General features: G+C 42.9%; 1 protein-coding gene across 1 annotated transcript; it reads right to left on the bottom strand.

Moving 5' to 3' along the window:
• Positions 1–932: 932 nt before the first annotated feature.
• Positions 933–22056, bottom strand: slc45a2 (solute carrier family 45 member 2). Its single transcript, XM_035608244.2, has 7 exons — positions 21237–22056; positions 18608–18784; positions 12821–13188; positions 10827–10970; positions 6988–7111; positions 4239–4444; positions 933–1175 (listed from the first exon to the last, which is right to left on the bottom strand). The coding sequence occupies exons 1-7, from the start codon at positions 21712–21714 to the stop codon at positions 954–956; spliced, it is 1719 nt and encodes a 572-aa protein (XP_035464137.1). The 5' UTR covers positions 21715–22056; the 3' UTR covers positions 933–953.
• Positions 22057–27923: the final 5867 nt, after the last annotated feature.

Here is a 27923-nt window from a genome sequence, read left to right as displayed (position 1 = left end):
GTCAGTGAAAACAAGCCTTGCAAAGCGAACGAGCAGCTGATCCCCGCCCTCTATAGCCTGGAATACATGTAATGAGGAGCAGAGCACGGTAACAGCTTTTTCTCCCCATTATTCAGCTAGAAGATCTTCCAAAGAGCGGTGAAGCCCGTTGGCTAACATGCTTGTTTTGTTTTTTTTCTTCTTGTGCAAATCAATTCCGGCCAACAGCCAAATCAGCCAGCCTATCTTCTACCGTGCAGAAGTTTAGAAATGCTTTAAGATCCTCCGACATTTTTCTGATCTGGTTCTTCCCACAAAAAAGATCAGATACCTCATTAAAATATATGAAATGACATTGACTGAGTGCCCCCCTTCCCCCCAACTACACCACCCGACCCCCAACCCAAAACACAAAGAGTGAAAAATCCAGATTCTACGGATACGCAATTATTTTTCATCATTTCGGAAAAAGTTTAACCGATTTAAAGTTGAAATGTCGGCTCCTCACACGTCTCCGCCTCCGGGATGTGCACTGGAGGCTTGAAGTTTCCACATCACACTCGTGGAAGCTGCATATTTGACCGTGATTGGCTCCAAATATCACAGGATTATCTTTGTATTTACATGATGGTGAGCGTAGAGAAACTTTCTCCCTTCAGCCGATGAAAAACAGCCTTCCAGCGTCAAACGTTGCACATGCATCATTCGGCTCAGTGAAGCTCAAACACCAAACTGATGTAATAGTAAGCAAAAAAAAGTTTCTGAGGGGACTTGGGAAGACTGTGTTTTGCACATCCAAAATATGAACATAGAGGATGTGACAACAATTTCTGTCACCAAAGAACCTACGGTGACTGCCAAACAAATCAGGTCATTTCAGCCAAAGGAAAAAGGAATCAGAGACCTTTTTATTAATAATAAAGAATCTTTATTTATTAAAACAATACCATTAAAATACTTTCATATGAGCAGGGTCATTCCACATATCTAATGAAGATGGCGATGAAGATGCAGCCTAACAGAGACACGGTGGAGGCTGAGAGCACCACCACGATTACACTTCCCGCCAGGTTGACCAGAGCGCCGAGCCCCGCGCCCACCAGGATCTGAGCCAGCTGGACCATGCAGGTGAGCGCCGAGCAGTCCACGCCGGTGCCCCGCGGCAGCTCTTTGTCCCCCCGCTTCGCCGCTTGTTCCTGGAGGGGGGGGGGGGGGGTGATCAAAGGAGGAACAGGTGGAGGAGGGAGGGGAGGAAAAGGAAAGCAGCATCTTAGGTTATCAATTCATGACCATGGCAGAAAGGAATCAATACTTAGATGAACACATTCACCTTTGGGATATATTAAGAGACCCGCTCATACACAGCATCGATTTTTTTTCCTGGTTTCTAATCAGGCCATTTAATGATGAATTTCATCGCTGCCCTGATTTAACTTGATTAGGTATTGACTGTGGCTGCAAAGTTGTGTAGTGGTTAGCACTTTCACCTCACAGCATGAAGGTTCTGGGTTTGAATCCTGGTTCAAACCAACCAGGGCCTTTCTGTGTGGAGTTTGCATGGTCTCCCCGTGTATGCGTGGGTTCTCTCCGGGTTCTCCGGCTTCCTCCCACAGTCCAGAGACATGCAGAATGGGGTTAGGTTCATTGCAGACTCTAAATTGACCGTAGGTGTGAATATGAGAGTGAATGGTTGTTTGTCTCTGTATATGGCCCTGTGATAGGCTGGTGACCTGTCCAGGGTGAACCCTCTCGCCTCTCGCCCAATGTCACCTGGGATTGGCTCCAGCCCCCCCGCGACCCTTAAACGGATAAAGTGGTAGACGATGGATGGATGGAGGTATTGACTGTGTAAAACCAGGACAAATCAAACTTGCTTTTCAAACAAAGGTTTCTCTCTACCAGCAACAGATTGTTGCACCACCACCACCCAATTGAAGATTTATATTTTTCATTATTTGTGTATGAGCATACACTTCCCTGGATTGTTCAATATCATGACCAGCTGTCAGTTGCCAGGTAGCGTTCTGAATCAGAGTCATCTGGCTACAAATGACGGATGAAGGTCGTATCATTATCATTCAGCAAAATCAAACGCTAGCTTTCATCCAGAGCCCATTAAAAGGCGGTTTTCTTCCAGATCTTTTTTTTTTTACTGATATCAAAAAAACTTTTCTTAAAATGCCAGGTACTTCGCAGTGAGTTTTAAACACGAGCGAAAAAAGAATCTCAGCAGGTGGGATTCACTCGCCTGGAAATCTTTGTTGCCAGATTGGTCGCTTTCAACAGCAGCAGCCTCTAGTTCTGTGCAGCCAGTATTTAGAGTCAACAACACAGATTTTGACAAGGGAACAAACTAGTCTACCGCTTAAATAATGTAATCTGAAAGCTGGATGTATTTAGTCACAGCCACTAATATGATTACACTGACAGGACATCAGTTGTGTAGCATGGTTCCAGAAAAAAAATCAATTAACCAGGAACATTGGATCTCATTACTGTCTGCACTGCTCCGATGGGCTGCCAAAATAAGAGTCTGGGCAGGAGGCTTAATAATTAATTATCTCAAGATATTAACTGTTGGAATTAAGTTTATGATAATCTCAGTGTCAGAATGGAAGATAACTTTTTTTTAAAAACTCTCAGTGGTATATATATTTTGTACAGTAATATTTCTTAATGTCATTTCAACAGTCTTTGCTTTGACATTTTACCACTGCAGTCATTGCCTTTTTTGTTCGTTCAATGAATAAATATAGTAGCCCATAGTATTCAATATTCCATATTGGATGTTTAAATTCAAGTTTTACACATTTAAAAACGTTTGCAGTTTAATCTCCCCAGAGCTCTAGTGTGTATTACTCTACTTTACACTTGAATTAATTGTAAATGTCAAATAAACCACTGAAAGTACAGAATAACTGCATTCCTGCTATAGACAACAATTGTGACCCCCTTAATTCTGAAGTATTTTCATTGTCCACCGTACCTTCATCCTTGTAACAAAAAGTACAGTTGAATATTGTTATTGTTGACTTGCAATACGACAAACGTAATTTGATTGCTGTAATATATAAAGCATTACATTGTGCAAGGAGGACTTCTTAGAAAACAACGTTGATACTGGGTGAAGTGTCCCGGTGTAATGAATTAAATTGAGTTATAGGGGCACTAAATCAATTTTACTGATGAATGTCATTTTAGTCTGGGAAAAGAGTTATCAATAATGACTTTTGTTGCTCTGGAGGGAGTTTTTCAGGATGAGCTCTTTGGTTTGACGAAAGCCTTGGTTAGAGACTTCGTTTGATTGGTATGAAGTCGTTTTCTGATTCCAGAGTCACATCATGATGACTTCATTCCTACCATATGATCATAAATCAATTTTGGATCTCTAGAAGCCTTAGGTCGTGTCTAAATAAGACGCAGAAAGATTTTCCTTTTCTTTTTCACTAACTTTATATGACGTAATTTTGACTTCTTCATGATGTCTTCAAAGAGTGAAGTTATTATTTTATTATTGTCTGATCAATATAAACTTTAGTTTCTCTCTTTGGCACTATCATTTCCAGAGATATCTTAGAAAAAGTGCTTTTTTTTGGACAAATATGTTTGTTGAGCTGGACTTTGACTGATCAGCTCCAAAAGCGAATCATCTGCAAATACCCCCCAAAGTCACATCTCCATCGAGTTTGGTAATTGCTAATAACTGAAAGTATGAAAATCCGTCCATGCGTGAATAGTCAACACTTCCCCTGTGGAATATTTTTGACCCCCTCTCAAAGCAGTTTTGGATCCCTGTTTCATTTGTGCTGTGCACAAAGGATGCACTTGCAACACACAGTCCTGAGAGTAGACAGTGATCTACAGAACACGGCAATGCGCCAGCGAAGGCAGAGAAAGCTAAGCAAGTTAGGAGTCGTGGATGTAAACAAGACTGGCTTCGAAAATGTACTTTAAAAAAAGCGACTTCCAGGATATTCGTTGGCCCTAAAGGATACACTCTCAGAGTTTCCGACGGAAACAGTGAATATAAATTTAACATTGTTTGTTTTCATGAAATGCCCACAGGGCATGCACCGGCGCACCGAAGAAGGCTAAGTCGAAACCTCTTTGCATTATATCCACTAGGCTTTTTGGAAAACCAAATAAAAGGAACATCCTAAATGATTTAGATTTTGCACACACACACACACTACACACAGCCCTCTCTGTTTTGACTTTGGATGTGGACATGTTTTTTTTTGTGTCTGTGAATCTAGTACCTGCTCTTCCCGCTGGTACTCTGCTATCAGGTTGAATGGGATGGTGTAGAGAGTACTGGACATGACACCGAACACGCTGCAGAGGATGAGCGTGGCAATGATGTTGGGGAAGAGGCCAATCAGACTGGTGCCCAGGCCGAACACAAAGTAGCCCATGAAGTATAATCCTTTCAGGCCGATGTATGGGAGGAGGAAGTGCTGCACATCTGAAAACACACAAACACACACACACACACTCGATGCATAAACACAGAGGGGATCACTTTTACATTGACTTGAAAATGTAGCAGCAGTGATGCGTTTCAGAACTAAGTAGTGAAACTGTGGCGGGTCAGACGACGTCGGCTGATTAGGCGGTCTTTAATGTGGCCCAGGAAACATTTTCATTCACGCTGCTAAATGAATGCGGCCATCTGCCAGCCAACCTCCGAATGTGATCCAAGTGATGGGATTGCAAATGCGACTGTATTTTTCAACCCGGGCCCCATGTTTATGCCACAATCTGCAGCCGCACCACAGCGACAATGGCTACAAAGTAATCTCAAGGGGCAATCGCGACAGTCCGCAAAATGTCAACTTTAAGTCCTTTCTTTTGCAAGATAGAGTCTCAAATTGTTATCCGGGGTCTCTGTTGGGAGTCTGGCACGTCTTCTCACTCTCAAGCCTCATTACTCCTGGGATGTTGCAGGAAGATGGAGGTGGAAAAAAGAAAGTTGGAGAGAGGAGTTTGGATTTTTTCTGAGAGAAACTATTAGGGCGGAATCTTTTTCCCGATTCGGCCAATAATGATGAAGCACTTGACGGACGAAGAGAGAGGGAGAGAGAGGAGCAGCAGCAAACAGAGGAGAGAGAACTAGCTCCCCAAACAAACGCTCAGCAAAGACCCAGAATTACAGTTTGAGCCTTTTATTGACGAAAAAAAAAGCACTTTAAGTGGACATTTCGTGAACTGCCGCAGAGGCCCCATAAGAGAACATAGCCGCTGTCGCTGGAATCGCAGCTGCCCACTGAGGCGATCTGATCGAGCTTCTATAAGCACCCACATTTATAAACATAGGGCCCAGGTTGAAAAATACCAGAATTCACCTTTAATACCCGGTCTGAACAGGGCCTTAAGTGAGAGGTAATACATCTCTCCGATGACCGGGACGACTGAGAATCTAGTGTCAGGGTAGATATACGTGTTTTAATGAAACAAACATTTCAAAAACTCTCTGCGGCATCGATTAGAGTTGCTACAGCTGACTGGACGCGTGATCTGTCTTTCATTTCAGAGCGGCAAAGCAAAGCTCAGCGTTCAAAACTATACATAGAGCCATTTCCCTCACTCAGGTAGAGTGACCACGCTGAGCCTTTACTATGTGTTCGAGCTGTGCTATTCACGTGGCACATTATTTCACAATTGTAACTTCTTGTGGTTGTCAGAGGCAGCGAAGCAGCCCCAAGTCCTGATGCTCTTTTCCCACCATGCTTTTCACCTTCGGGCTGATATTTTGATTGGTAGTTGTTGAAGTGTCCATTGTCACCATAACTTGCACTTCTTCATCCATTCCAAACAATTAAACCTTGGTTTCAGTTGACAGAAAATGTTCCCCCAGCAGTGTTGTGGAGAGTTAGGGTGCACTTGGGCAAACTTCAGTCCCACAACGTTTGTTTTTTGTTGGACAGGAGCAACTTTTTCTTTGTCTACCTGGCGTGACCACCATGCTCCATGCATCGTGCTTTGTGTAGCCTAGAAAAAAAACTCTTAGGTTGCTTATGGCTTTCCTAGCAGTCTGTCTTGAGCCGTGCAACACACTACAAAATCATTTGTGTAATTGTGGACCAATGAATTGGACTGTTTGAGGTTACTTTGAAATCTTAATCAAATCTTGACCATACGTCCTCTCAGATCTTTGTTTCTTTGTCAGCAAGGGGTTATCAGCAGATGTGCCTTCAGTCAATCTTCTCTAAATGTCAGCGACGCCTCGTCTTCCTGAGAAAAATCCCGCAGACTTCAAGTCCACCAATCAGTTCTGACCACAAATGGTCCGCTGAATCTGTCATAACCTTCAACACGACAGCTTGGTTTGGGTCCCCCAGTAACATCCATCGCAGTCCACTGAACAAAATCATGAGAAAGAGCAGCAAAATAATTGGGACTGGAGCAGGAACCATTTATCACCATTTGCAAAGGGAAGACCAGAACAAAAGGAATACGATTAGCCTCGGACAGCACACACACACACACACACACACACACACACACCACACAGCCAATACAATCCCTTACCCTCAGGATGAAGATACAGATCACTCACAGTCAGAACTACAAGAGCTATGTCAAGCTTTATGCCCACATCCATCCATTTATTTTAACACTGCTCATTTTAACACTGCTCATTTTTAACACTATTTGTTGTCAGTTATGTTTCTTCGCAATGTACAATATGAACTAATGCCTTTAAACAAAAAGTTATGTGAATTGAATTAGCCTTTTCTGCTAAAAGTCATTAGCCTCAGGGTTCACATTACTTTTACAACCGGCACTGTGAATGATGTATTAAATATGTACATTAACAACACAATGGTTTGCATGTCATTAGTTAAATGAGTTCAACTGTGTTTGCTCATTTTTGTAACTGAGATGAAGATGACTGAACCACGTTTCAAGACATTGAAAACAACATTCATTCATCGACGCAGTTCATTTTCCAAAATCTTCTCTTACTTTTTCTTGCAACATTTTCACAACTGCACATTTACTTACAGGAGTAGAGAGCAGAGGACACAGCATTAATACACAGTCCCCAGCAGCCCACTTCCACTCCTCTCTCGTATGTGATGTAGGCGGTAGAGTTATGCTCTGCATATGGATTTCCCTTGTACACAATCTGCAAGGAAGAGAAACAATTTGAAGAAGACTGCCTGGTACATTTCCAGGGGAGAATCAGATATCAACAAATATGACCGCTTACATGAAGGAACGAAACAAGACCGTGGAGAACAAAGGAGCAACAACTGGGTATTATGGATTCTCTTAATAAACGTTTTTTTATTGGGTACAGAATTGAGTAACAGTACTGGTAGATTATATTTCTGGTAATGCAAAATACTAGCCTGGCGTAGCCAGACAAATACTGAAATGCTATTAGTCTGGGACATCTCAGTTCATCTTCAATTTCCAAGAGGCGTTACCAGTGGACGCCGACCAAAATGCCTCCGGACGCAATTGCATAGACCTACAACCAGTGAGAGCAACGAGTCATGTGACGTCTGTTGAGCGAGGCGTAAAAGTCAACAGACTAGAGCTGAGAGGGGACGCCTGTGATGATGATTCCACAATGTCTGTGAACAAGTGATGCCCTTTTTGTGGGGGGAAATGTACTGACGGGGTAGCGGATTCAAATGCTCGTTCATCGGCGGCGGCCATCTTGGTTGCAAGTCGCTTCACTCCCCGTGCAAGTTTTCTGCCGCTGGGAAATCACTCTCCAATGGAGGGGATTCAGACGGTATTCCGGCAGAGCAGCTCCCATAATTCGTCTGGGTCCCAGGCTAGTAAAATGCATGTTGTTTCAAACATGACTGCAAGAGAAAAGATCATGTAACAGAGGGCCGCCCACAGTGCAGGGATCAGGCTCCTTTACTTCAATACATTATTTGAAAAAGGAAAATTGAAAAATCTGATCCTAGCAAGGACAGGCCCGGTGGTGCAGTGCCTGACAGCCAGAAGGTTCTGGCTTCGGAGAAGCTTTCCGTGTGGGGTTTGCACATTCTTCCCGTGTCTGCGTGGGTTTTTTCGACGCATACGCCAGGTTTTTTCCCCAGAGTTAACTGGAGAGTGTGTCAATGGTTAATTGTCTCTACTGTATTTGTCGGCACTGCAATGGACCGGAGGCCTGTCAGGGGGTGAACCTCACCTCCAGCCAAGTGTCAGCTTATTGGCTCTCCAGCCCCGCTAAAGGAGAAGAATAGACAAGGGATGGATGATCCTAGCAGGCAGGTTAATGCAGCTGCACTTGGAGCATTAGAGTAAATGTAACTTTGCCAATTTACAGCTCTGAAAGTTTTACTATTCCCATTCTGAGGAGGATCAACTACAAAGAATAAAATAATATTACATATACATGTGGGTTGAGCGAATCCTTAATGTTTTAAAAAAGAAACCAAGTGATTATTAATTATTACACAGTAATAATAAGGTATGTTGGCTGTAGTAAGAAGTGTTGACTGTATAATGTACTGTTTTAAAATGTCAATGTTTAATTGTTAATTGTTGTTCTTGCTCCCAATAGTCTTGGCTTCTTTGACTGTGCCTACAGGTAGGTATCAGGAGGGAAGTGGTATTGATTCATACAGGGATATTTCACTGTAAACCAGGTTTTATCATAACGCATTTACAGATGCTCTAAAGTCAGATAATCATAAAAGCTGAGGAGATCCAGGCTCGTAGCTTTCGTGATACAGACATCAAACGCTGGCCACCCTCTTTAATATATACGTATATGTTTTTTTTCTTCTAAAAGGGGCATATTCCATTTAACTCAACATTGTCATCCATGATAACAATGCCTGCAATTTGAGATAATAAATCGTTGCATTAGGCCTTAGTGAACCGTGGCATTGAGAAACGCGTCACAGTGGGAAGTACATCCTTTGATCAGCACGCACACTGTGGAACTCGGAAGCATTCGTCATTATTACACTTCAAAAGAAGATCACGCACGATGACAGTCTACTCCCTCACCCTCAGCCTCTACCTGCCGCCACAGAAACAGGGATTAATCGAGCTTGTCACTCTCATTCCATGTCATGTCATTTTTTTCTACTTTGCCACATTTGACATTTGATTCATTTTAAAGGAATACAAATAATGAATAATTCCGTTATCAGTTAGCAGGATGATTCATGAATTATCTACAGTATAAAATACGGAAAGTAGTGTAATTGGAAACGCCTGAATTCTCCAGAGCAAATTTTTTATTAAAAATAAAATTAAAAAAACAAAGATATTAATCTTATATATATTTTAAATAATTGCACACTATCACATTTGAGGAAGTGAAAACAGAGAGTATTTGGCATATTTACTATAATTTATACGATTATCACTGTGGTGTTATCTGCTCGGAGGCAATGCCACTTCCCGAGGAGACTGAGGAGAGTTTGTTTTCTTCTCCAAATACTGATCAACTTCTACAAGAAGAAGCCACAGAGAGCACTAGATTCGTCAGTGTCTGGTGCGGGACTTGCTCCCTCAGGGATCCTAAAACCCCTCCAGAGAGCTGAGCTCATCATCGGCAACAGGTGATGTACTCTGAGGAGGGCACCTAGAATCATCGAGGAATGCAATCTGGTCCGGGCAACTGCAGCATCCCATCCAGGAAACAACAGGTGGATAAATAGTTTTCTGCCTGCAGGCCATTGGGATGTTAGTATGTGCACCTGGTCTCAACCACTGATGCAAAGGATTCACTTGGATTTGGTTGATGCACCTGCTAGTATGGACTAAGAAGAGACCCCAAAGCCTTTGGTATTGCTGCAAGCAGCTTTTTGAAGAATACAAAAAAGACCATACTTAGGTTCTGTGCCACATGCCTGCCACGAAATGGTAGTGTCATTAAGCGATGATCTGAGATATTAGTTGCATAATCTGACATAACTTCCCTGTGATTATAGAGTCGAGCATGTGACGCACTGCAGACGGAAGAGAAGACACATTAAACTTGGTCCTCTGCCTGTTAAGCTGCCCTGCCCCACTATTATTATTAGTATTGTTGTTGTGTATTGTATATTATTATTAACACTGAACGATTCATGTGTCAAAATCCCATCAAATTCGACATCAAATGCACACGCCAAGTGTGACGCTGACAAGATGAGCGGTTGTTGAGATATGCGAGCCACCGACAGACAGAGATTCCACGCATGATAGTATGATGATTATCTCTCCTTTTTTATATATCTATATGTACTTTTTTTTATATATTGTGCATTTCACACATACACTGGAATTTAAAGTCCGTGGAGATTCTCACTCATCCAGGTCGTAGTTATCCACAAGGGTGTCGAATCAGGAGCGACTGGACTTGGTTGTGGTGGAACGTTTAACAACACAAACACAGGCTCCTGAATATGCAAAATGAATTTTAAAGTCTAATGTCTTTAGCAGAGGACCGCTGTCGTTGTCTCTCTTTCTTTCATTTTCGTTCCGTTTCCCAATAGGGGGCAGAGGTGACATCTTTGAAATGTCTTGTTTTGTCTGACACAAAAAAAACCCCATTCCCGTTACAAATGAGAAATTACATCTGGGAAGCCGGAACGGGGAATGCATTTTGATTAATTGATTGTCAAAAAAACAAATCTGTATGGCTTCGGGGAGCCAAATCTGATGCCAGCATGATAGCTTGCTGACACTAATGATGGCAAATTCACCTAAAATCTGTACGAGTGACTGGATAACAAGTGGCAATTAGAAGCTGCACACAACACAGAAACAGGTAGAAAGCAGCGATGGAGAAAAACAGTGCGACGCCGCCGTTGCTCTCTGGTCACAGAAGGCTCAAAGTTAAGACAAAATGTACAGTGCAAACACACACAAATCACTACCTGTCCCATGAAATCGGTGAAGAAGAGCATGTTGCAGAGGAAAGCTGTCCATCCAAGCAGGTGACTGACACACAGGCAGCGGTAGTGGCTTGGCATGTTGATGATGACTTTCATCAGCGACCTGAATGTCATCCTCTTCTGGGCCTGCACACAACACGCAAAACATCACAGACATCACTGCCAGCAACAACAACGCTGACATGATTTAAAAGAAAACAACATAAAACAGTATTTTCTCTCAGAGCTCTAATTACTCTCCTGGTGTGTCATTGCTCGCGGCGCTTAATCTCGCAACTGACAACGGTAAAAAAAAAAAAAAGAAAAGAAAAAAATCCACATTAAAGAAAAACATGTTATTAAGATCTAAACACGAATGAATGAAGGGATTCAACATACAGATCTCAGAGGAATCACATGAACGTTTCGCTTCCAGGTTGGAAACAGGAGATGATAAAAGATGAAAATGCTTAACTTAAAAACAAAAAAAACAAGACAAATAACCTCTTTAAAACAATCAATCATATCATCCTAAGATAGTTTAAGAGATATTTTTTGATTTAGGGAGCACTAACTTGAATGCAAGATGAGGACTATGAGAGTTAAATTGTATTATTAAGTCTTCAAGTTGTGTAAGCGAGGTTACAAAAGTTTAAAGAAGATGATACGATGATAGATTTTCCTTTTTACATTTATTAAAAGAAAAAACCTACTCAACATATTTAGGAGTCAACTCGGCTGGAAGGACCATCGAGTGATGATGCTTGTTCACAATCTATAAAATCTAAATGATTTAACCAATACACGCTGAGCAACTTCTGAGGAAACCCTAATTAAACACTTGAACCTGAATCTCCTCAATATTCCCATTTCCACCCAAGCAGCTTCAAAGTGTAGCTGTTTTTTTTTTTATTGGCCAAGAGAGTGGCCCGGCTCTGAAGGATGGCTTTGTTGGTCAGTCCGCCACTTTGGTCCCGACAGAAATATCTCAACAAACTATTGGATGATTTTAAAGCACAGACGTTCATGGTCCCCAGTGGATGAAACCATTTGTGGTTTTGAGGAAAACGTCTTGACAACGGACTGCCACGAAGTTGCGACGGCAAAAACCAGACATTCGCGCTCCCTCAGGGTGATTTCCATTCACTTAAGGGACATCAGCCCTCAGGTCAGAACATTCCCCTCAGCCTCAAGTATAATAATACACACTTATACACACACACACACACACACACACACACACACCATATAATCATGTGTCTGCTGTCTTGGGGGTCATGTGTATACACAATGCTCGTGTGCACATCATTCAAGAAAGGAAAATGGATGATACGTTTACTCGTGAAGACATTTCACGGAGGTTTTTACTTTACACTGTTACACTGCATGTCCATTTTCTCTTCCCCACTGCTACAGTCATTACTCTCTGCGAGTCAAGTAGTTCAGAAAGTCCATCCATCATCTACACAGCTTATTCTTTGAGCGGTGCTGGAGCCGATCTGACAGTGGGCGAGAGACTTTCACACCTACGGGCAATTTAACCGACAGAGCTGCGCGGCTGTGGACGGTGGGAGGAAGCTGCAGCACCTGGAGAAAACCCTCATGGACACAGGGGGAACATGCCCACTCCACACACAGAAAGGCCCCGGCCAGCAATCGCGTGGGAACCCGGAACCTTCTAGCTGTGAGGCAACACTGTGCCGCCCCAGAAATCGATAAAATAGACAATAGACTGATAAATTAATGATGGTAATTGCCACTTGCTCCTACACATGATAAAATATTTGCATAGAGAGCAAATGTTCACCCTGCACATCACATGGTGACACTGACTGAATAGCAAATGGGAAAACATGTCGGCAAATCACAAAAAGAAAAACCACACGGACAATAAGTAATGATCTGTCGTTTCTCATTTGCTGTGGTGTTCTGTGATCTGCCGTCACGCTTTTCCAATTTGTCGTTGTGATTTGCGTCTCAGGGCCAACCGCACATACCTCCTTGTTTGGCTGCTTGGCGCTGGAGGTCACGGAGTTGGCCTCCCCGAGGGCAGAGAAGGACCTCGGCCTGAGGTCCGGGGCCGATGCCGGGGCCACGGCGGAGACGGGCTCCTTCGATAACGTGCCGTAGCCATTGCTGTGGGATCCCAAGACGCGCAGGGCGCTGGGAGGTGATGTGTCAGGAGCAGATGGGTCCTTGGCCAGAGGCTGCTCTTTGATACTGAAAAGGTGCACCGTGAGGAAGATGCTCCAGGTCAATGCTGAGAAGAAGTAGATGACTTGGTACTCGGAGCCCAGCACCTGACCCAACGCAGAATGACCCCAGTCCATGGCCCCCACCAGGTACCCACACGCCCCGCCCAGGCCTGGAATACACAGAGGCAGAGGCTAGAAATCTATGCAAATAGAAAAAGTGCTATTGTTTCTAAAAAGGAAATACATCCCTCCCTTCCTGTATATTCTACAAATGCAGCAGACAAGGGGGTGGTCATGTAGGACAATAATTGTTTGAGGCACAGCCTCGGGGGGCTAAAGTGTGTGATGACATGTTTACTAGTAGCATGTTTATGATATGTGGGCACCTGTCATGTAGTTGGGCAAGCAGCTCCTCTAGTGTGTGTGTGTGTGTGTGTGTGTGTGTGTGTGTGTGTTTGGCAAAGTCTGTTGCATAATCATACATCTACTGCCTAGAGTTAAATAACTGTTTTTTAGCAGGGTGATTTTTTTGGGCCACTTGGGGGCAGAGAAAAATAAACAGCGCAAACAATATGTAAGTGGATATGGTGAACTTGTTGGACAACAGTTGCTTATTTACCATTGCAGCAGATATGAAAGAGCACAAACATGATTGACCGAGAAGACATTGCTGCCAACAATCATCAGTTTTCTTCTCTCTTCGGCACAGAATATGTCGCAGGTTTAACTTTTTTTAGACGCTGTGTGTGGAGGTTGAGTCTGTCTGATCAGTGACTGAAACAAGAATTCCCATGAATTAACTATTTTCAAGGCAGGGTGACCATGAATAGTGAATTGTGGGTGGCAGCATTATTTTTTCTTTAAAGGAAAAAACTCATATCCATCGCTGCAACATATTCAGTGGCCGACTGACTAACTTGTACCACCCACAATCTGGTTTGTACCTAACTTAACCGTAACCATATTCATGCAAGTGGTCTACAATGGAAATCATAAGGTCCTATCACTTTGGATGTATTGTGGATGTTCAGTGTAGTCTATCTAACCTGTTTGTTCTGAATCAAACTCACTATTAAATAAACATATAATTAAAAGAGTACAATTTTTGTTAAAGGTTTTGAATTTAACATTTCAGTGAAATTGTCTGTACTCCGTGTTGTTGTACGCTGTAATTCAATTGCTGCACATTAAGGAAATGTATATCAATATCCAGGCAGTGGATGTGGCCCATCGGGAGTCAATAATGTTCAATTCACACAAGAATAAGTCTCTGCTCTCTCTGAAAAATAAACAACACTGTTTCCCCTAATTTCATTTAAAATGAACGTTAAATGCTGAAGCCTGGTAACTTCAAGAAAGGTGAATGGAGAATGTGGACAGATGGAAAGAAAACCTGCTCTCCAAAATAGTAATCAATCTCTCTCACCTCACACACACACGCACACACACAGCTGACAAGCTTTGTGTCAGTGGATTTCAGCAAGTAAAGATACAGTATGATAAATGGGAAAAACGGTAGAACACAAACCTCCTTTTGGGCCAAACAATCGTACACACCTGTCTATTTCTTATCACAGGACCAAATTTTACAAACTCATTCATCAGCGACAAAATCTTTTGTCAGATTTTTTTTCAAATTCAAGATCAATTAACACATTTTTTGCTGGATCTGCACTAAAATGTAATAGGTTCTGCTCAGACCCCTGCCCCAATTCCTCCACCAAGTTGCAAATCGGTTCACAGCTACGTAATCCTACCGACAAATACATAAATAAATAAACACATAAACAAACCAACAAACAGAAGTAGGGGAAAACATAACCTGTTTGATTAGTCGACTCAATATTTAATTCAACGATTCAACTTTTGTCCCCTGAGACGATATACAGTCCACTACTGTTGGTCGACCAAATTGGAGGCTATTTTTCTAATAACCAGTTCAGGAGTCACGTTTCATGCATAACTGTGCATGTGCTACAATGTTCAATGTTTCATTGCGGGGTTGAACAGAGATATCACTTAAATGTCAGAAAGGTAGAGCAGAATTGAAACATTTTTCTGCCAACCCAAACAAGCTCACAGTTGTCACTCGAGAAGGCGGCCTGAGTGTCTCACGCAGTTTTAAGGGATATTAATAATGACTTGACAGCAGCTGCTAACAGGTCTGTGAGGCTGCGATCGAGCCAAGTGGCAACCCAGCGTAACATCACCCATTGGTTTGTGGTTTGGCCAACGACGTCTTGTTTTTTTTTAAAGCCAAAAGTAACCGTATTTGGAGGGGGGGGGGGGTCCTGACTGTGACCTCATACACTGCATGTCCACCCAGACCTGCACCCATTGGACGGTACTAAGTGTCAATGCACACGGTGCTTTATCGGCTATTTTACTCTTAAAAAGTCAGATAAGTAAGAGGAGGGAAGTTTTGATGAGGTGGAACTCTTACTGGAAGAAAAGAGTTAGAGACGCTTCAATTTATTCATTGCATTCACCACTGGTAGTGGAGTACTGACTGATCAGGCCCAATCTGGAAGCCAACGCAGTCACGGGCCACAAACTTTGGTCTTTCCTTGCTGTGGCTACAGAACGTGTCTGTGGAAGAGAAGATCATTATTTTACTCTCCGGGAGAGCTGCGTTACAGCTGCACATCAAAAACAAAAGGGCCTCTCGCACAGAATCAGGTAAATTGGTTGAAACAGTGCAGGTTAATAATTTACAAGATAGCTAGTGAGCAAGCTATTCCCCCGGCTTGTGAGTGTCGACACACACCCAGCGCAGCGGTGAAGAAGTAGCAGAGGCGATGCCGCATAATTTGTTTGCTGCTAGTGGCTCTTCACCGTGAATCACGAGCTCGGAGCAGTGGAGCTACCCTCGGTGGGGCACCGTTGACAGTTCGACTGTGATTCACAGTATGTTTCTTCTCCTGCGACCATGACAACTACTGGAACCAAGCTGCTGTTAACATTATAAACACTCCCTGTGGAGGCTTTTGGTTCCGAACTCCACCATTTAAACCTGGAACGGAGAGAACATACTGCTGAACTCAACAGTCATAACTGGCGGGCAAACACGACGGCAGATCACTGTGCTGATTTAAACGTGATCAAGTGTATTTGGACAATCTCGGACAAAACAGTCAGTGTATGCAGATCTTTGAGCCGAACCAAAGTTAATAAAAACAATTTGCTGGGGCATGTCATTTGTGTTTGGCAGCGGAGGGAATCAGGAGGGCCAGTTTGTACCGAGCCACAAATGTCAACCTCATGGTGGCACTAGATAAAAATGTCAGGGGATCGCTAACGTCTCGAAGGTTCATCGCCTGGCTACCATGTTAGTCCCTGTACGACACATTTTTTACGGAAATCCGTCGGAAAGATGTGGAAATATTCCAATCTGAACCGAAAGTGGTTGACGATGCCCTCCATAGAGCCGTTGCATGACTGATAATGTGTGTCCGGCTTGCGTAACCTGTGCCTGTAGAAAAACTCACCAATCAATGCCCTGTGTGGTCTGTGAGGCACTATTTAAAAAAAATAAAATAAAACGGGTTGCCCACCCTCTCAAATAAACAGAGGCTGTGAAACACAATGTAATTGTCTTGTAAATAGTGTTTCACACTTGGCATTTACCCCCAAGTTTCAACTTCAGATCATGAAATCAGCAGAGCTCATAAAAAAAAAAAAAAAAGGTAGAAGTATCACAGAGAAAACACAGCACGGTTCTTGCCCACTCCTCCTCAGGCCTCACATGCCAGGGGTGGCAGCGGCGTCTACAGAGTCATGTGCCTGGCCTCTGTCTCTCTCTCAGCCCAGACCCATGACTGCAACACATGACTAGCTCAGGGGTGGATTTACTGCCTGACTCGCATGCTCACACTACCCGGTGCCTGCAGCTCTGTGCACACACCAAAAGAAACCACCATCCCCTCTGCAAGCAGTGTACCATTTGTATAATTCTGTATGTTTTTCCTAATGAACTCCCCTTGATAATGTACGGTATTTGCGACGGTTATGTGCTTTGCCGATGGAGTTTGAAGGCGGAAATATCAAATATGAGCTTCCCGTCATCAAGGGCTGCATGGAGTGCAACATTTTTCATACTTCGGCCATGGGATCTCAATTTAAAGCGTTGACTATCTGTACATGCATCGAAATGGGACAGATTTGGCATCTTAAGTATCTTGTTGCTATACAGTACAACAAAGAGGGTTGGGGTGGTGGTAGCGGGGGGTGCGCAATTAGCCATCTGGATATCTCTTGAAGAAGAGAGTTGGAAATCAACCAGGTTATCACAAATGCAACTATAGCCTTTTTTTGTAAAACATCAGCTGCATTTAGGACTCTTCATTACCCCCTTCAGAACACATGCGCCTTAGGGAATTGGAAATTTATAGAATGAACCTTGGAAATGCTTGGACGACACCCTATCATTTGCTTTCTATGTCAGAGCGTAAGTGGAAAATCGATTTAATCCATTTCGTCATATGAAGGGGAAATGCAGATCGGTTAATAAATCAAGAGAAATAATTGAAAACATGCTTTCTCCTGTATCACAGCATAGCTGTGGAACATCCTAGGTTTCGTAAAGGCAAACAAAAACCCGTCGGAGACTTTCCAGAGAGTGAGAGGAGTCCACGTGAAAGAGAGAGAGACAAACTTAGTGTGTTCAAGTCCCTGAGAGATTTATTAGCTGAAGAAGTATTAGGTAGATACCTAGGCGAGGGAAACATGGATGCAATTAGAGGAACTTTGATATGCTCTATTACGCGATGTTTGCCAGCAAGTCACTAACCTTGTCTGCCATTTGCCGATGGTCCGGTTGTGTACAATGAAATATTAGAGCTTTTCCTCTTGAAACAAGGCGGATTAGAGCAGTGAGTGTTGGACCCAAAATACCAAACCAAAGCATGAGATGAAAAAGGCTTAAAAAAAAGGAGGGAAACGAAACTTGTGAAACAATTATCTGTGGTTTCATCACTGTGAGCGAGCCCTCTCATATACCTTCACAAGCGAAGAGAGGTTCCGCATCACCGGGATGCAGAATCCCAGAGGAAGTGGAAGAACACAAAGGCTGCAACACAGTAACTGGAAATCTTGTCATCAGTGACTGCTGTCTCCACCCACGGGCATGTGCTCAGTCCTACCCTGAGAACTGCCGTCATATGCTATTAGTAGATTTAATTCCGGTTGCTCATCTGCAAAATGCCCACAAGGCAGCTATTGCAAACGGAAACTCTCACCAAGCAAATAATTAATGCTGATTAATTGTGTGCAAATCCATCAGGGTGCACACTGAAAACAGACACACAGGAAATGTTTTTGGACAGAAATAATCACACGAAAACATGAAGTGAACACAGATATCCCACGCAGCGAGTGGCGAGGCAAGAGCCGTTGGCCACCCGCCTTGACGTCACCCATTGGTTTGTGAACTGTCGTTTTGAAGCCTTGACTTTTGGCCAGCGCCATCTTGTTTTTTTAAAACAGGTTTTATGAACTTCCGCATTAGCTTCACTCTACAGACCCGGCCCGGTGAAAACATCCATTTAATGTACAGTTTATAAGCAAGAGCAGCAGCTCTGTTGTACAAACCTGTGAGGAGCGCATGGTAGTGCAGGCCTAGCTCCTTGTCCCGATGCGAGCACACATCGAACAGGTAGGCCTTGATGGGCCCGTCGATGAAGTCTGCGGCGAAGTCGAACAGCACGACCCCGAGCATCACCACCACGATGGCCCAAATGCTCTTCAGTGACCGGTCGCTGACGAGCGCTGCGAAACACAGCAGAACATGTCAGCGTTCATCAGGCGCCGCAGCGAACACTATGAATAATAACACGACGTTGACACTTCAGCACTGATTCATCCGAGCGCGCAGTGTTTACTTGAATTACGGGAATCCCGGTGGAAGTGGAAAAGCACATACATAAGAAACCAGAACAATTATTTGTGACAAGTAAGAATTTTTTAAAAGTCTTGTGTGAGTGAAGGATGAAAAAACAACACCAGTAAAACCAACATACGTAGTTAGGATTTAACAATAGAGAAATCTATTAAAAGATTTAAAATAGGTATTCTGTAGCAGAGTTATACCAACTCCTTCTGACACTGCACTGTTTTTAAACATTTGCTATTGAACAAAAAGGAATATACTGTATATATATATATATATATATGCGGTCACATTGGGTCACAACAATGCAAACATTATGTCACATGATTCCTGTGGCATTTACGACAAACGCTGAAGCCCTGAACTATAATCAGCTAATCCAGCGTACTTCAGAAATACTTCATAGTCCATATGATCATTACAACAGAGACAAGAGATGTTTTAAACAGACACTCAACCAAATTACAGCATTCGACTTTAAATCAAGCTGGTTTCTGTTGTTTTCTTTTGACAAAAGCATCAGATCAGAAAAAATGATCCTGCCTTTGGCTTAAACATTAAAAAAAATTCTTGTATAATTATGGTTTCATAATAAAATAGACATCTCAGGGGGTTTTCACGCTTGAAAGTCACGACCAAGGTCCGGACCAAAGCTTGTGTGTCTGTAAGATTGTAAATATTTGATCCAGTTAGTTTTGCTTACACATTGAATTTTTGCAAGCGCACTGAAGACCTTTACATGACATACCTACGTCCTGTCGTTATCACCTACGGGGGCTGCGTTTCCCTATTCTTGACTCTGATTGGTTTGTAGACGGGCGACCGTCTGACGTCGGTGTCTTGTCAATTCGGCAGGAGGCCTTCTCCGTTTGAGGGGGTGGAGAAGATGAATGAACATCCTCCCAAACCTCTCATCCACTCAGAAAATAAGTTTTACTTTTCGGCGTTTCTGTGCGTTTGTTGGAGTTGACTTTTTATTGTTTCGTCGGACCAAATTGCAATGAAACATTTTGTCTCCTACTTGTTTCGATTCGTTGTCTTCCTCAATGATAGCTATACCTCATCTTCCTGTAATTGGTTCGAAAGTCCGAAACACTCCCTCCAAAAAAGGTTCATCCTACTAATGAGCCAAACCATGGTTCAGTTTGATCCGTGGTCAGAGGCACCGGGCCAAACTGAAAAGTCCAAAAGGTCCGGACCAAAACAAGGTCGGTGTGAAAGCGCCTCAATCCAGATCATCGCACACCCCTTCCTCACACTCAAAGTGCTCACTATATTTTCAGAGTGTCCCTGCAATGTGTAGCATGCTGTTAAAACATCACATTTGAGGATTCCACATAACGACCAGTGAATTCTCTCGTCTTCTTCTTATTTAACTAGAAGATATGATCAAGGTGTCAAAGAATGCATGGTCAACTGTGAAAACCAGAGTGGGTGAATCATGTGATTGTGCACTGAACCCCTCTGTGATCCTGTGGAGCAGCTCGGTGGGTTACAACACAGAACCTCTGTGACTTCACTTATCTTTAAAAATAAATACAAATAAAAAAAATATTAAGGACAGCTTCTTGTGGTGCTGCCTGGAGCCTGGCAGAATCCGGTGAAACAGTTCGGGTGTCCAAACGCTATCAGTGAAATTCCTTCTTCAAAGTGAACGTACAATGAGATTTTCCCAGTCACATCTCATCCTCCGTCTGTGCTTATGGGCTCAGAAGAGCACGTTTAACTTCAGTCACGGGTTAAAAGTCCGTGCATCAGAGACTTTTTTGGGACATTAAATCCACACTATTTAAAACAAGTTCATCTCTCCTTTCAAAGTCCCCCAAAAGAGAGAGAAAGAGAAAGGGTGCTGATTCAGTTTAGATAAAAAGTCAGAGATAGTAATGAGTAATCATTGTTTAAAAAAAACAAAAATCCAATTAATTCCCAAAGCTTAATGGTGCGGTTGACACAAGCTGATGGTGTTTAGTGCTCGTTTCCCGACAGAAACATCAAACATCAAACTTTTTAAAATTTGTGCAGTTTTACAACATGAGTCACGATCATTATTTGCGTATATTTCCCAACAGGAGCACATATATAAGATTGGGATCATTGGGAAGTGCTGTCAAAATTTCCACAAGCATCTGTCTTCCCCAAATGTTTCTTCGAGATGAAAATAAATGATTATTCACTCTCGCTAATCTCCTATGAATCACCGTCGGCTCCCAAACAAGAACTCGACTTTCTGATATGACAGGTCTACAAATGTAGACGAGCACCGTCCCCTTCTTTGGTCACTGTCTATTGATTATTTCCTCAAACCTCTCCGCCCCAAACATATCCACTCACCTGAGACGACAGCATCTCCATTGAGGAACAGGGTGATTCCCAGCAGCATGAGGATGCCCAGCACCAGGATGTAAGGCCGCCGCCGGCCCCATGGCGAGCGGCAGTAGTCGCTGGCCGAGCCGATGATGGGCTGAAGCAGGAAGCCCAGGATGGGGCTGATCAGCCACACCAGGCTGTACAGGCTGCGGGGGAGGCCCACGCTCAGGAGCACCGGCGTGACGAAGGCTGCCTCCACGGCGTAGCAGAATTCCCTTCCGAACATGACCAGGCCGTGGAGGAGGAGGCGGCCCCGGGAGCGCCTGGGGGGCTCCACGGCTTCGAACACGGCGCTCTCCCCGCTAATGTCCATGTAGTCCTCTCTGGAGCCAGTGTGCTCCGTCGCGCGTCGCTCCAAAGACGTGCAGATGTGTTTGCCGGCAGGCTCCGGGGCCTGGCAGGGCTGGGGCCGCACAGACTGGTCCTCTGACAGAAGGGTCATGGGTGAGAGAGGGGGAGCGATGGGTGTGCAAGGAGAAAAAGGAAGAAGGAGAGAAAGATAGAAAAAGGGGAGATTGAAGTTAAAAAGAGCCAAAGACAAAGAGTATGGAAGTGTCTCTCTCTCTCTCTCTCTCCCTCTCTCAGACAGACGGGTGATGGATAAAGGCCAAAAGCCCGATCCTTGCACTGGTGCTCAGCTGGTGCTAATCCTCCTCTCTACTGCATAGCTGAGCAGCAAGTCCCAGATCCACACAGCTTTACTCTACATGTGAGGGTCTGCCTCCTGCTCTGAACTCTGAGCAGGGCTCAACCTGATGAAAAAGAGAACGAAAGGGGAGGAGAAAAAAAAAAAAGAGGGTGTATTAAAGAGATTCCTGAATGACTCTTCCTTCTTGGAAGTAGAGTTGTAAGTGCCAGGGGCAGTGAATGAGTGTGCGTCACATGCGTGGATGCGTGTCGTTTAAATGCTCATTTTGTTCGCGCAAACAATTGTTGTCGATGTTTGTTTGGTGAATTGTTAGAGTTCTTTGAGTGAGGAGGCCCCCCGTTCTTCTTTGGCCATTGCAGGCTCATAATTTGATATTACTGGGGGTCTACAAGAATATATTCACATGGTGTAATGTTAAAAACGTGCACTTAGATTACTGCACCGTCTCTTCTCATCATCTGTCTGAAATGGTCCGTGCCCAGTCGGCTCTGATTGGTCAAAAGCTCTCCTCTGTCGTGATTGGTCAGCTGCTTAGAGCTCATGTCTTAAAATGCCACGCCCCTCGCCCAGAGGCGTCCTGACCAGCTGTTAACACTGACAACCACTATAGGCCAAGGTAACAATGGCGCTGGTTATGTGAATGAGAATGTTATGAAGTGCAAGTGTGACGTCTAGTGTGTGGCGTAGATCTTGTTTGTTTTTTTTTTTGTTTTTTGGGTGGGGCGGGTACAAATGAGGCGTTTCAGGCACTTTAGGAGCAACGTTTTCTGTGGGAGAAAAGGACTTAAAAAGCCTAAAGTCCTGCAGTGAATGGAGCTCCTCCTCTTCACCGAGATAAAATGTTGGGTTTTTTTGCAGGTACTCAAGCTTCCTCCCACAGTTCAAAGACATGCAGACCCCGGGTTAGGTTAATTGGAGACTCTAAATTGACCATAATTATCTTAAGGCATATCTTATCTTATAATTGTGAATATGAATGTGAGAGTGAATGGTTGTTGTACCCCACCTCTCGCCCAAAGTCAGATGCTATGGAGAAAAAGAATAAAGATGGTTGGATGGATGTTTACCTTCAAAACATCTTTTTTTTTAATCTTTTAAAGATACTGTGTTTTGAAAGCTGCTATAAATAGAGCTTATTATTATTATTGTGACTGCTATAATTGTACTGGTCTTGTGGATCTGTTATTGAATGATGTTTTATCTGATGTCTGACACGCGGTGCAGTTTCATAACTCACAACCAATTTCCGCACAACGAGGCATGTCCACTGGGACAAAACTGCTTTTTTATTCACATTTTCTCCGTGTGGTGGAACTGTACAATGTTGGGGGAAGCAGGATATCTCTTTTTCCTGTGTTTTTCTTTTACGTCAGTCACTTTTTTCGCGAGATACACTGCAAACAACATTGCATCAGGATGATCATCTTTTGCCGTAATCTGGAGAAAAGCACTTTTTGCTCACACAACAGCCAATCCACTGAAATAGAGTTGAGAGATGGTCTGAGTGTTTTATGCGTGTCATGAGATCATCATGTGCGAGTTTGAACTGCAGCCAGAGAAGTGAGATGATGCAAAGTCATTTCTTCGAACAACAGGGCTGCAGTATTTAAATACAGGTGGAGACCTCTGTGATCATCCATCCATTATCTATACAGCTTGCTTTCTTCTTTAAGGGTCTCGCGAGGGGGCTGGAGCCACTCCCAGCTGACATCGGGCTGGACACGTCACCAGCGCATCGCAGGGCCAACATTCAGAAGAAGAAAAAAAGAAACATTCAATACGCACATTCACACTTATGATCAATTTAGAGTCTCCAATTGACCTGACCCCAATCTGCATTCTGCATGTCTTTGGACTGTGGGAGGAACCCGGAGTACCCGTGGGAGGTCCCACGCATACACACAGGAGAACATGCAAAGTCCACACGGAAAGGCCCTGGTTGGTTCTGACCGGGATGTGAACCAAGACCCTTCTTGCTGTGAGGAGACAGCGCCGACCACTTCACCACCGTGCAGCCCCCCTCGGAAAAGAAGGCTTAAGAAAGTTTTAAAAAATTAAATATAAAATAAATGCAAAGAAAAGAAATGAATTGAAAAAGAAAGAAAACGAAAATGTTCTGTGAAAATGTATTTCGTTAAATGTTAGAAGTGTACACACATTACACGAACTGTTGCATGAAGAATGTTAACTTTTTTTTAAATGCTTGACCTATACGAGTGGTAGATTCTGCCCACTCTCTTCCCCCGAAGCCTCTTGTCCTGATCTACAAGTTCTTCACCAGACAATAAATTCACAAGGGCTCTTTTGTGGTTCGTCACAGCAGCACTTTAAGCTAATCAAGTGACGATGCATGTGATGCCTGTGGAGGGATGCTGATTACAAACAGAAAGGTGGAAGATGTCAGGGAGGAGGCAGAAGGAAAAGGTTGCCCGTCCCCCCTCCTCAATACTGACAATTGTTATATACAATGCACATGCACATCTCTGTTTCATCTCTCACATTCCAGTTTCTAATCTTCCTTCAATCATCACAACTGAACTCGTACATTGCAGCTCAAAAAAGATAAAATGCAGAGAGGGATTCAGTCTCGAGGAATGAATGCTTTTCTCTGTTGTGTAGGTTGGTTAACTAAACTCGCTTGAGATGCATCACATACATTGACCAAACAACTTCTCACTAATCAAGAAGATAATACGTAAGGAAAATAACAAATTTCGACTTATGCGGTTTCCTTACAATCAAGCTGAAGCGTGACTCTCCGTGCACAGTGGGACTTGTGCTGATGAACACAGCAGCACTAGATACAAACACAGAGTCATTGTCTGGCAGCTCCCCGGGGCTAATGCCTAACTAGGCTGGATAAGCGCCGCAATTCTTAAATGAAGTCATCCATTTTGTGTTGTTTCTTATCGACTCTGATTTTGTATTGGACGTAGGTCACGTCAGTGGTATATGAAGAAAAAAAACTGCCTCATTATGGAAAAAGACTTGGATTTGTTAATTGTTTTAAAAGAAATCTCCCCCCAATCCCCATAAATCTTCAAATTGTTACTTTCACATTTCAGCCCTTAAGTAAATTAATGCATGCTGCTGTCAAGGACAAACAGTCCACATAAATTCAATCGAGCTGCACCAAATTGCACGATTTCAAAGACATCAGTCCCCTGCCTGATCTTTTTTTTTTTAAATCAAGATCCATGCATTATTCACCACCACCAAGTTCCATGGAAATCTGTACAGAAGTTTTTCGCATAATCCTGCCGACAAAAACAAAACAAAACCGACCGACCAGAGAAAACATTGAAGACCAAACTACTCGGCACATATCAACTCACATACATGTTAAACGGCGTTCGGAGGCACCACTAATCTCACGCTATGCCCTGTGTTTGGCCTGGCAAGGTGAGAGTCAGATGTCCTGAATCACACCACAGACATTCCTCACATGCTTATGTGCCTGAAGGTCTACAGGCCACTAAGACAGAGAGAGTAGTACGGCCATTAACAAAGCTGACAACTGTGTGAGTGCTCGATGGAGAAAGCAGCCTGGCGGTAAAAGGGTTAGGAGCAATTCTGTGGGCTTCTTCTTCAGCGAGCACTGGCGTGACGCACAGCTGCACATCCTGAGAAAGATGATACTTGGTAAGAGGCCGTCGTAAGCGACTGCAGCATCCGTGCTGCTTTGTTATGGAAAAAAGACCACTGTATTTGATAATTGTTAATGATCAAGGACCGTTTGATTGCTAACACTTTTCACTTCGGTTTGTGCACAATTTTTTACCTTTGGCTTGAGTCAGGCAAGATAGTTTTCGATATCAATCTCCACATTTAACTAAATTTCATGTACTCATACAATACAGCCTATGACAATAGTACAGTCTCCCGTACAGAATTAAGGTGAGCAGAATTTTGTTTCTTTTGCTCAGAGCGCTGCTGGAGTGCTGATTCTAATGACAACTTTCATTTTCGATTTACCTGCAAATTAATCTGCCCGTGGTTTTCTCCATGGGCGGTCAAATAAGCAGCAAAAACAACTTCACAGCCCAAAGTTATTTTGAATTGCTTGTTTTGCTCAAAATCACAAAGATAATACATTATTAATACATTCATACATTACATAACTAATCCTCATATTTGAGGAGCTGGAGGCGGCAAATGTCTGGCAAATTATATATAATCAAAATAGGTAATTTTCTTGTAATTGAATTGTTTCACTCAAAGCCTTACAAATATTGCATCTGGTTTGATCCGTTTTATAGTATTCAACGAGTTTATGAAGCTTCAAGTATAAACACAAGACCTTCAGGCTGGGAAACAATAATATGTTTTGCAAAAAACTCCACAGGTACCCTTTACTTATTTCAGCAGGTTGTAATCCATCAAAGGCAAAATGTAAATATTGCACAGAAAAGAGGAGAGATTTTCTTTAAATACAATTTTTCACTGTTTGGATGATCTCAAATTCCATTCACCTCATCTTAACTCAAAACCTGGGCAATGAAATCTAAGGCTATGTCTGGTTAGATACCAACAAGGAGAGGTGAGAAATGTGTGTGTGTGTGTGTGTGTGTGTGTGTGTTCTAAATGAACTGGTGTTTTAAACCTCAGCACGAAAATGAATTCCTAGCAGCGCGTGCACTTTAAAAAAATATAATATTCTTTATGCAACGAATAAAAACACATCTAAGATTGACATTTTGTGCCGATTTCAAAGGCTGATTTTACACTGCGTAAAATGCATTGGCTCATGAAAATATGAACAATGGGATAAACCTATAATCTGCATTGTATCCTATTACCTAAAATCCACAGGATTACTGTTAAGATGCAAAGTCAGTCCAAAGTCATTCCAACATTCAGCCTCTGTCATGTTGTTTCAGTGTCGTGCTGCTGCCCATTTCTGGCCATCTCTCATTCACAACACGCGTTCATATAGTAATAACATATTGTGGTTGTTGTTGTTGTTGGTCTAGCTTTACAAAAACCTGAGCCTTGGATTTAAGTGAAGCTCCTGTGGCGATGGTTATCATTCGCCTTCCAGTCTCAATCATTTAATTGCCTAAACCTTTGACTGCGCCACCGGGCTGCTGTGAGGTGAAGGAATAACAACTGCATGTACAGTCGGCACTGAGTGAATCAATTACAAAATGTAAACTTGGTGGATTTGTTGCAGAGGACCCCGGGGAGGATGAGGTGTCGACGGTGAAGTTGTTTGGATGAGCGGCTGTCTAAAAACTGAAGGACAGGCCGACAGAGATTTATTAGGATTAGTATTTCACACTTTGTATCTGTCTGCTTATTATCATTATTTCATCAATGTAGGGACGTTCGCATGTTCAACATGAACCACAAAAAAACAAACTGACAGCCGATGACCACTTGATCCTGCTGCACTGTTTCCACGTTATTGTGGCTGCTTGAGACAAATCTGCATCATTTTGGCTTGCGTCCATCATGGTGCCAGTTTTCTGCTGCACCACAGTGTAAACAGACAGGGACACAGTACCTGCAGGATCTGAAACATTGACTTTACTTAATGTCTGTAGTTAATGACAACTGACTTAAATCAGACCTAATTTCTAACTTTCTAACTTCTTTTCGTTTTACCTCTAGTTATGTTTTATCTGGTATATTTGTTTATTTCATCCCTAAATCTTATGTTCATTCAATGTCATCCTCTGTTGCCTTTAGTTTAATTTAATTTGACTTTAATTTCCCCATGTACAGCACTTTGTCATTGTTTAGAAGAATGCCTTAGAAATAGTTTTTTTTCCCAATACATGGCATAACTCGTTAATGTATATAAATTCCTTTTGATTGAAAGGTCACTTTAAATGAATATTATATGATGCATTTCACTTATTTCTCTATTTGTCTTTATACGTACAGCAGAACTATTTAAAAAAAAAAAATTTTGTAGAGGAGAAAAGAGAGGGACCTTGTCGTCTCCCACGCTCTTTGATCGACAGAACTGTTTCAGTGCTGCTAATGCCCTGATTTAC

This window comes from Scophthalmus maximus, chromosome 20, assembly GCF_022379125.1.
Source record: "Scophthalmus maximus strain ysfricsl-2021 chromosome 20, ASM2237912v1, whole genome shotgun sequence".
In the NCBI taxonomy this organism is placed as follows: Eukaryota; Metazoa; Chordata; class Actinopteri; order Pleuronectiformes; family Scophthalmidae; genus Scophthalmus; species Scophthalmus maximus.
The sequence above is the reverse complement of the archived record's forward strand: the minus strand, read 5'-3'. Positions and strand labels throughout refer to the sequence as shown.

Excerpts from the sequence above, each read along its gene's own strand:
- slc45a2 (XM_035608244.2), bottom strand. The coding sequence starts at position 21,714 with ATGACCCTTCTGTCAGAGGACCAGTCTGTGCGGCCCCAGCCCTGCCAG. Across the intron at positions 13,189-18,607 it reads CTACCATGCGCTCCTCACAG|GCCTGGGCGGGGCGTGTGGG; the intron begins GTTTGTACAACA and ends TGTGTATTCCAG. Across the intron at positions 1,176-4,238 it reads AGTACCAGCGGGAAGAGCAG|GAACAAGCGGCGAAGCGGGG; the intron begins GTACTAGATTCA and ends CCCCCCCTCCAG.